At 41.0% G+C, this 10,735-nt stretch overlaps 1 protein-coding gene across 1 annotated transcript in view; it reads left to right on the top strand.

The window, feature by feature from the left end:
• The window catches only part of CACNA1A (calcium voltage-gated channel subunit alpha1 A), a gene marked incomplete at its 3' end in the record, with an annotated part of 288,487 nt that overhangs the window by 212,018 nt on the left and 65,734 nt on the right, over positions 1-10,735 (top strand). The window contains exons 32-34 of the mRNA XM_081320424.1: positions 7,163-7,279; positions 7,734-7,799; positions 10,493-10,608. Coding sequence (XP_081176550.1) covers positions 7,163-7,279; positions 7,734-7,799; positions 10,493-10,608 — 299 coding nt within the window. The remainder of the gene's footprint in view (positions 1-7,162; positions 7,280-7,733; positions 7,800-10,492; positions 10,609-10,735) is intronic.

The raw sequence follows: 10,735 nt of genomic DNA on the forward strand, positions 1-10,735 counted from the left end.
CCCATTGATCAAGAGTCTGGAAGTGGAGGGTCCTTGGGGATATTCGGATATTGGGCTGAATTCCTTTCCTGTGGCCACTTTAAACGGTGTGAAGCCAGTGAAGCCAGAGTTATTGTAAGCCACCTCTGCAAAAGGGAGGTCAGTCCAGTTCGTTTGTTGATAATCCACATAGCATCGGAGATATTGCTCCACCATTGAGTTCACAGATTCAGCTGCCCCATTGGTAGATGGGTGAAAGGCCGATGATAGTCCTTGAGATGAGCCAATTAGTTTGTGAAAACTCCTCCAAAACCTAGCTGTAAACTGCACCACCCCCCCGTCAGAGATTATTCGTTTTGGTGCACCATGTAATCTGTAAATGTGTTTCAGGAACATCTTGGTTAGTCATTGGGCGGACAGGAGTTGTTTGCAGGCAATAAAGTGAGCCTGCTTTGAAAACAGATCTATCACAGTCCAAATGACTATATTTCCCCTACTTTCAGGTAGATCTACTATAAAATCCTTAGCAATTTCTTCCTATGGTTGGGAAGGGTCCACCACCGGTTGCAACAACCCAGGGGAGTTCCCTGGGATTCTTTTCATGGTGGCACATACAGTACAACTCTGGACATAGTTTTCCACATCCCGTTTCAATCCCGGCCACCAGAATTGCCGGCCGAATATCCAAAGTGCCCAGCCTGTTTTAAGTCATGGCCGTGCCAGAGAGCATTAAGGCAGAGGGTCTCTGGCAAGTATAGTTTTCCCCCCTTGTAAGTCAAACCATCCCTGCATGTTAGGGAGGTTTGATTGTCCTTGAACCATTGGTCAGTGAGGAGCTCTCGTTTTATTTTCTTGGCCCCAGAGTCATCGGGGTTTGGGGCTCTTAAAGGTGAGAGTCTGTGCAGCATGAGTTGAGAGGCAGTTTGTGGATTGGAGATAATTGCCTCATTAACCTCTTCACGCTGGCTTTTGTACTGGGGCAATCTGGATAAAGCATCAGCAAAGAAGTTCTTTCCTCTTGGTATGTACTTTAGGGTGAAATTAAAATGGTTAAAGTACTGTGCCCATCGTACTTGTTTTGGGGACAATTTGCAGGGAGTTTTTGTGATCAGTCCATACCTAGAAAGGCATCTTGCTCCCTTCTAGATAGTGTCTTCAGTTTAGCAGAGCCCAGTGGATCATGAAGGCCTCCTTTTCCCACACAGCCCACCTCCTTTTGCACTCAGTGAATTTTTTCAAGGTGTAGACACAGGGTTGTAGGGTCCCACTTTGGTTTTTTTGCAGTAGCACAGCTCCAACAGCCACGTCGCTGGCATCGGCTTGAATTACAAAGGGCTTCCCTGGGCAGGGATGCTTTAAGACTGGTTCGACCGCAAATAGTCTTTTTAAGTTCTCAAAAGTGGTCTGGAAGCTCATAGTCCATGCTAGTGGTTGGCTCGGACATGGCTTCCCTCCCTCTTTACCTGTTTTTAGTAATTCCGTAAGGGGTAGGGCAATTTCGGCAAAGGAGGGGATGAACTGACAGTAGAAGTTGGCAAATCCTAGGAAACTCTAGAGCTGTTTGCGAGTCTTTGGGGACTGCCACTCAATCACGGCTTTCACTTTGGATGGGTCAGTTTCAATACCCTCACTGGAAATTCTATAGCCAAGATAATCTAGTCGGGTCTGGTGAAACTCACACTTTGATAGTTTGACATAAGGTTTGGCCTTCCACAGATTCTTTAACACTTCTCTCACTAGTTTTATGTGGTCAGTCATATTCGTGCTGTATATCAGGATATCATCAAGATACACCACAACTTCTTTGTATAAATGGTCATGTAGGACCTGATTAATCAGTTGCATGAAGACACCTGGAGCCCCCTGTAGTCCAAATGGCATGACTTTGAATTGATAGCTCCCAATGGGACAGTTAAAAGCAGTCTTCCACTCATCTCCCTCCTTTATCCTCACCCGGTAATATGCCTCTCTCAGGTCCAACTTAGTGAAGATACTCCCCTTTGGCAGGTGGGTTAGTAAATCCTTCAGGAGGAGAAGGGGTTATTTATTTTCCACACTCACCAGGTTCAGACCTTTATAATCCATGCAGAGAGCAAGAGACCCATATTTTTTCCCCTCCCAGCATCAACTAACTCTAAAAGCAAAAGAGTAAAATGGCTGCATTTCCATCTGTTGTCAAAGCAAGAACATCCGATGTTAGCAGCGTTGACAGCAAAATTATCTTATACTGAAAGCTAATGAAAAACCGAACATCGATTGTCTTCAGATTTTGATGACACGTTGTCCTTTCTAGAAATTTAGCTGATTTTTACAAAGTAAAATTCAAACAAATTTCTTTTATTACAGTGCAGACTACTCAGCCTAAAGTCATAATAGTGAATGTAACTATACTTGTAAATAATATTTATTTATTGTTCATTTCTGGCCAAAAGGGCTTTCAAAGCAGCATATTTAAAGTATCAAAATTAAATATTAAAAAATACTGAGGTTGATAAATACTAATATTTTATGTAATATAATTTTATATAATACCAAACAACAAATTAGAGCCCAGTGATTTCCTAACAAATGAAGTTCCAAAGCATGTTCACCTCTGTTAAGGTGTATTCTGTATTGCCACCAATTGAAATGACAATAGTATATTTAGAACTGATATTTTCACCAAATAGGCAGGCTCATATATTTTCTTGGTTTAAAGCTGGCCAAGGCATTTCTTCTGACTGAGCTGGAATATGGAACGCTATCCAGACCAATAGGTCAGGATGCATATTAATCACAGCTGGTTATTTTGTTGCATGGACTTGAAAGTTCTGCAGGTACTGTATATCTCCTACATTAAAGGAAAATACCCTAGTAAATTAATTTGCTTACAATCTAATAGTTGTTCATGAAATCTCAGGTTAGGTGCCTGGGGGAACCTTCTCATGTTGCCAGGCCCCAGATTTGTGATCAGAAACAGAGATTCTGAAGAGAATAAAGAGCAATAAAAGGACAGTTAGTACCAAAGTTCTGAATAACAATCTGGCTGCAATATTCTGTGCTGGACACAGTTTCCAAAACATTTTCAAAAGCAGCTCATAAAATACAAATTTTAATAAGCTGTATTAAAACATTGAAACAAACATTCCAATCTGAATATTAGTGATATGTGTGGAAAGCATCAAAATCCTCTACCACTGCTCAACCATGCAGGAGGAAAACTGGGTTTAGAAGCATTGGCCCTCATTGTAACAATCCCTGGCTTAAAATTGGCAGATACTCTATGTGGAATGGTTAGATTAGAATCTGTTGCATACTAGGATACAGAACCTGTGGATATAAAAGTACATTTTCCTTCTCTGCTCTTGGCAGCTTTAATCTGGCATTTTCTCCTACCATTCCCATAGCTTAAAGGACACCTTGTCTTGCATTTTTCAAAGTCGGCCTAGATTCCAGTTGACAGTATAACTATCAAATATATCTAGCTATCATCCACATACTGGTGACAAATCAGCCCAAGTATCTGAGCCATGTCTAAGCCATTACGTAAAGGCTATTGAGTAAAATGTTATCATATAGACTACTGGCCATATGGTTAAAGAGAGAGTAGTTTATAGTACCATCGTATAAATTCTGTGTACTGTATGTCTGGAACTAAAGAGTATTGCCAAATCTTGTCCCAGTCAGCTAACTCAGAGGTGTACTGTGTTCTGTCTTTCTGATCTTTTGAAAGAACTCCCAGAAATGTTTCCCCTCTGGTTTGTACCATAGGTCATCCACAAGGACAATGATTTTTATTTATCCTAGCTGATTAAAACAGGTAAGACATTTTGGTAGAACTGTGGTGATGGGGTAATTAGCTGTTAGCTCAGCTTAGGCTCCAAAGGAAATGCTGCAAAATTATTTTTGCAACATTTCCTTTGAAGCTTTGGTAAATTATTGCCTAATTCTAGCTCCTGAGAAGTGCCCAGCCAATTTGCTAAGGAACTGGGATGGCTTCCCTCTATCTTTTATCATCCAGAGGTTCTCAGAGGAGAGACTTTGCCATTGTCAACACAGTGACCAATTGGGGGATATTTTTGTTGCCTTTTATTTCCTTTCAAATTTGTGCAGCTGTATTATCATATAGGTCATCTTTCCTTTTCCAGACATCAAACAGCGTGTTGGTGACAGGAAGATCCCTAATCTATATGTATTCCTTCTGTGTACATGTGCCTGCCTTTTAGAATTGCCTTTCACACTTAGGATGAAGTAGATAGTGACCAATTAAAAGCTTACACTAGGATAAAAATATGAAAAATGCCTATCCTTCCGAATAAGTATTTAGATAAATCAGATTTGGAGAGTGGGTTCTTCTTCCCTGAATAAGATAGGAATGTTAATGAGTCTGCTTTATGCCAAATGGAAATCTGTCCAAAACAAAGTCTAAGTACAATTTCCTTGTTTATTTGTTTATTAGATTTATTTGCTGCTCCGATCAAATCCTCTGGGTGGCTTTAAATATTGTTCTTAGATGATGTGTTTACTCTAATATCTGAGAAAGATAATTAGTCATGAAGCCCACGAACAAAGATGCCTTAGGGCAGCATTTAGAAGCAAAATCATCAGTTTGTCTCTGTAATGTATTCGGCTTTGTCTTGCTTAGGAATATCAGTGAGGTTAATTGCTGGAAGGTTGCTCAAGCAGGGAAGCTGGTTAACAGCTCCCAGCTCCTCAGACAACCCGTCTCCAGCGCTGCCATTGGCTGCTTCTAGGGCGGCAATAGGTTGCTTTAAACCTATTGGCTGCCGCCTAGAGGCCAGGGTATAAATTGCTGCATTCGCAGCCCTGTTCCTCAGTTCTGTTCCTGCAACCAAATAAAGAATGTTTCTTGCTGAACTCACTCGCCTCGTCTCGTCAATCAAGCAACTAACCCAGTATCTAACAGTCTCCTGCTGAGACCCTCTGGAGTGAAGCAGTTTATAAATCTAACACAAACCCTTGTACATACCTTGCAAGGCTTAGTAATTGCAATTTGAAATATTCTTGCTGCACTTAATGTATTGAAGTCCAAGAAATGCAAACTCCACAATTCCAGAATCAGATGAAGTGTTGTTTAAGCTTCAGAATCTATCTTAGGGTAGAAGACAGAATATGGGCTTCCAAGTAGATTTCACTAAAAGAGGCAGATATTCTGAGGAATTCAAGAAAGCTTGCTTAAGTGCCCAGCCAATTTATTTTAAACTGAAAATTGATTGAATTAATTTTCTAGTGAACACTCTTGTAATTTAATGGAAGTGTAAATAAATTGTTAAAAATATTCCTTTAGTGGAAAAAATAATTTAAGATACTAATATTCAGATGTGGTTTATGATTTGGTTTGTCTGTTGTTGTCTGCATGTCGGTTGCCTTCTAAAAGTATTTTTTAAAATTATAGCTCACGGCCCCACTCTTCTCATGTCTCCACCCAATAATGAGAAAGCCTTAAGTCATGAGCTCTGTTGTTTTTAATGTAGTATTTGCCCATTAAGCTGACATTATCCTACCATAGCTTCAAGGTGTATAAAATCAAATTTTGGCACTATTAACTTGGAGATTAGGAAAAATGTGTGTGTGAGAGAGAGTAAAACTAGCAGTGGGAGTGTTAGAAGGAATGAGTGTGCCATGTCCAATGTTCTTATTGAATAGTGACTATAGCTGTCATATAACCTGTAAACTCTTAAGGTTCATGAGCAGAGTGAACTTCACTTTTCCTCAGTAAACATGCATGTCACTTACTCTGCCTGTCTCTCATTCCCTCTGCATAAAGGCCAATTTATGCTGGTCTGGCAGTTTTAATATTTCAGTGTGACTCCCTTTATATATTGTCATACAGCTACTATTCTTATATCTTGCATAACTGCAAAAACTCCTATTAGTGAGTTGAAGATGGTAGAACTTATTGCTTCTTGAAAATCACACAGAGACACAATATGTAGCAAGTAGTTTCTTGAGAAGTAGTAAAGCTTACCTACATAGAGATTTTCAGCTGAAATACTAGATGTCTTATAATGTCTACCGTGTAACTTGCATGGCAATTCTTTTATCTTTGTTTGAAGTCGAAGTCAGATATATATTGAACATCCACATCACTTCTTGGCATATGTAGTGTCTGAGTCTTTTTTTGTGTACAGTTTTATTGAAAGTTTGTTTGTGTTATAATGGGCTCTGAAGCACCTGTTATAAAGCTACATTTAGTCTTACAATGTATATTTCATAGAAACAGAGGCTCATACAACAATATCACATCATGAAGTGACATCATAGAAGTCGTTTGATTTACTAGAATCAGCAGGGTTGTCAACCATGATCATAATCACTGAAACTACATTATATAATATTTATTTGTATCTAATGCAACAAAATTAGTTCCCATATGATTAATTTGTGAGCCATCAAGGGTCCATTGTACATCAACTAAAGATGTGATTCAAATATATTTAACCATCTCTAGTGGATCTAAAACATAGGTTCTTGAACTTAACCTTCATATTCTTTGAATATTTACAACTCTCAATGGCTCTGTGTCAGGTAAAACAAGTAAAAATGCATCCTGGTAAATCCAAAGCTGCATATTCTTTTTTCTACTTTGCCAGAAGCAAAATAAAAAACAAAAACATTTAGCTGCAGATTACTTGCTAGTACCTATTTCTTCGTTTGCTAACAGACGCATTTTATATCCAGAGCATTATATATTTAATTGCAGTTCTCCAGTCATCCCTCAAGTGTCTCTTTCTCAGGACACTTGTCTTGCTTTTGTTTTTTTTCCAGCTTTACATATTCTAAACACGTGTAACTTGAAGCCACATAGTAAAATTCTACCTACTTGTGTATATATATATGAGTTATCACTGATTTTCCAGTTAGATTATTTGGGGGTTGGAGGTGACCCTCTTTTCTATTCCTTTCCTTTATATTTCACTTCAGTCCACGCACCTTTAGTTGCTAAAAAAAAATCTGGTAAAATAAGATTTAAAATAATAAAGATACCCAATCGGAACCAATCATAATGTTAACAACTAACTTATGGATTACTCTCTTCCTTTCTTTGCTACTTAATTACCCTTATTAATTATACTAACAAGTGCAGTGTTGGTTTGAATTTGTTTTCTTAACCAGTTCCTGGATCTTTAGTTTCTGCACCCCATTCTGATCTTGCCTGTATATTTTTCCTTCATCTCCCCAGAACAACTTCATCAACCTGAGTTTCCTGAGGCTGTTTCGTGCTGCCCGTCTCATTAAGCTGCTCCGACAGGGCTATACCATCCGCATCCTGCTCTGGACCTTTGTCCAATCGTTTAAGGTAATGATCAAAGGTACTGAATTGCTAATGGAAAGTGTTTGGGACAGAGAGTAAAAATACAAAGATGTAAAAGCTAATGACTCAGACCTGGCCTCTTTACCACTCTGCCTCTTTCATTTCTGTTCAATCTCTAGCTATTAACTGTAACTCTGAAACATGAGCTTCATCGTGGTGCCAGTGGAATTATATCTCATGAATATTTTTCTAAGAATTCATGTTTTTACATAAAAGCAGTCACAGCAAAACCTTTGTAGTCATAATAGTATGCAACAGGAATTATTTAAAAAAAAGAATAATACAGTTAATTATTATTGCACTGAGCAAAAAACAGCAGTGAGTCTTCAGGAACGACTAAAGTTTGTAAGAAGCAAAGTGCCATATTCCCAGTAAAACTAGTGTGATTGTTTTTAAAAAATAAATTTAGAAAATATATGCTTTTATTTCATTCCATCAGGCCCTTCCATATGTGTGTTTGCTGATTGCAATGCTGTTTTTTATCTACGCCATTATAGGAATGCAGGTAAGCCACTATCTCATGCAGAGTATTGTTATGCTTCCTGCAGGAGTACTGTGATGGCTTAGGGTTGGTAGCCCTACTGGTTTTATCTTAGGCCTTTTGAATGTGAGAGACCTCACCCTATGGAAGGCTGTGCTTGCCTTGGGCAAGTGCAGAGAACCCTGAAGAATACAGAATATAGAATAACAGACTTGGAAGGGACCTTGAAGGTCTAATAGTCCAGGGCTTTTCGGTAGCAGCGCATTCTCATCGCGTGGAGCGGCCAAGCGAGGCAAATGGGCAACATGCTGAACCTGCCTGTGTGTGCGCAGAGGCTGAGGCGCATGTGCTCTCCTCTGACTCAGCCTCTGCACGCCATGGCCACCGGCAGCACAGCTACCAGCTGCACTGGCAACCTGTCCCCCTCCCCTTGTCCCTTCCTGGGCACAGAGGAGGAGAGGGAAGGAAGGAAGGGACAAAGAGGGTAGGAAGGAAGGAAGGAAGGAAGGAAGGAAGGAAGGAAGGAAGGAAGGAAGGAAGGAAGGAAGGAAGGAAGGAAGGAAGGAGGGAGGGAGGGAAGGGACAATGAGAGGGAGGGAGGGAGAGAGGGAGGGAAGGAAGGAAGGGACTCTCATGCCATGACCCTTCCCCAGCTGTGTTTCTTACCTGTTTGTCGCTGCCACCCGTGTGCAAACCTGGCCTGTTTTTTGTCCTCTCCTCTCTCATCCCTCCTCCTCCTTTTTTTTTTACCTTCGGTGCAGCTTCAGCTGACTCTTCCTCCTCCTCCCAAGGCTGCGTCTTTTTTTTCTCTCTCCCTCTTCCATCCAAACTGCCTCCTTTTATAGCCTCTCCTGTCTCCGCCCCCCTCCTCCTCCTTTTTCTTCTGGGTGTGCCGGAAGTGCTGATCCTGGGGCCTTTGCCTCACCCCAGCAGCTCTGCAGCTCCTGGGACTCTCTCAAGGCAAGTCCTGCACTGCGCCACTTTGGCTCGTTCCCTCCCCCGCTACCTGGGCTGGGCTGGGCTGGGCTGGGCAGGGCAGGGCCGTGTACCACCTGCCATGTGCCAATGTAACACAGGTGGTACACGTACCACCAGTGGAAAAGCCCCGTTCTAGTTCCAATCCCCTGCTCAAGCAGGAGACCATACTATTTTGGACAAATGGGTGTCTAATATCTTCTTTAAAGCCTCCAGTGATGGAGCATCCACAGCTTCTAGATGCAAGCCATTCCACTGGTTAATTATTCCCACTGTCAGGAAATTTCTCCTTAATTATATGTTAAATCTCTCCTCAATAACTCTCCATTACTTCTTGTTCTGCCCTCATCTGCCTTGCAAAATAGTTGACCCCCAATTCTCTGTAACAGCCCCTCAAATACCAGATCTTGAGCTCTTCTGAAGTGTTGGCTATTCCCCCCAGCTTGATGTTGTCTGCAAATTTCATGAGTTCCTTTTCTACCCCTTCATCTAAATCATTTATGAAGCTACTGAAGAATACTGGGCCTAAGACAGAACCATGGGGTACCCCACGGTATGCTTCCCTCCATCTAGATGTGGTTCCATTGAGGACTACACGTTGAGTGCAGTTTGGCGGCCAGTTATAAATCCATATGGTGGTGATGCTGTCTATCCCACATTCTTCGATCTTACCAAGAAGTAGGTTGTGATCTACTTTGTCAAATAACTTACTAAAGAAAGTATACTATGTGAAAATATACTATGTCCAAGCATTTTGCTGGTCCACTAATTTAGTCACTTTGTGAAAGAATGCAATAAGGTTTGTCTGGCATGATCTGTTTTTGACAAACCCATAGATCTGTTTTTTGGCAAACCCATAATAAGGTAAAGGTAAAGGTTCCCCCGCACGTGCATGCTAGTCGTTTCCGACTCTAGGGGCCAGTGCTCATCTCCGTTTCAAAGCCGAAGAGCCAGCGCTTGTCTGAGGACGTCTCCGTGGTCATGTGGCCGGCATGACTAGACGCCAAAGGCGCACGGAACGCTGTTACCTTCCCACTGTAGTGGTCCCTATTTTTCTACTTGCATTTTTATGTGCTTTCAAACTGCTAGGTTGGCAGAAGCTGGGACGAGTAACAGGCGCTCACTCTGTTACGCGGCACTCGGGATTCGACCCGCCAAACTGCCGACCATCTGATCGACAAGCTCAGCGTCCTAACCCGCTGAGCCACCGCGTCCCTTATAAACCCATAATATTGAGATATTATTAATCAATGACATTATTGCTACAACCTATCTCCTTTGCAACCTGTTATTGCTTGCTCCATATATTCGAGTATAGTCTGAAGTTGCTTAGTGTAGTATCTCTCCCATTTTAAAACAATGTTTAAGTAGTGGTATAAAATAGCCTGATTAAAACATTTAGCCTAAAAATTTTAGCCTAATATGTTTTCAGGATTTCCTTGGACTATCCTTTTGCCACAGCTCCTGACTTAGAACTAGTTCCAACCCTTTTCTATTAGGGAGGAAGGACGGGAAGGACTGAAAGAGAACCTCTGTAGTATTCATCTGCAAGAGTTTCCTACGTAGGGAACATTCAAAGAATAGGGTTGCCCTCGTTCTTTATATTTGAGAAATAGTTATGTTTCTGATTTTTCCATAAGAGAATGGTGCCTACTTTTCCCAAAATGTTTGTGTGTTTTTTTTCCTCAGTTGCATTCGAGAATTGCAAGTTTTTTAATCTGCGTCTATCTTTGTTTCTTCAGGTTTTTGGCAATATTAGCATTAAACATGATGAGGATATGTCTGAGGATGACTTGCCTGCCATCACTGAGCATAATAATTTTCGCACTTTCTTTCAAGCTTTGATGCTTCTTTTTAGGTGAGGCTCAGCCATTATACTTCGCTAGGGAAAACATGTTAAAGTGCTGTGATAACAAGAGCCCTTATGCTCACCAAGCCTTCATCTAATGCAAAAATTAGGTTTCTTCTGCTAGATAAAGCTGTAG

Source organism: Vipera berus, assembly GCF_964194415.1.
Source record: "Vipera berus genome assembly, chromosome: 2".
Classification (NCBI taxonomy): Eukaryota; Metazoa; Chordata; class Lepidosauria; order Squamata; family Viperidae; genus Vipera; species Vipera berus.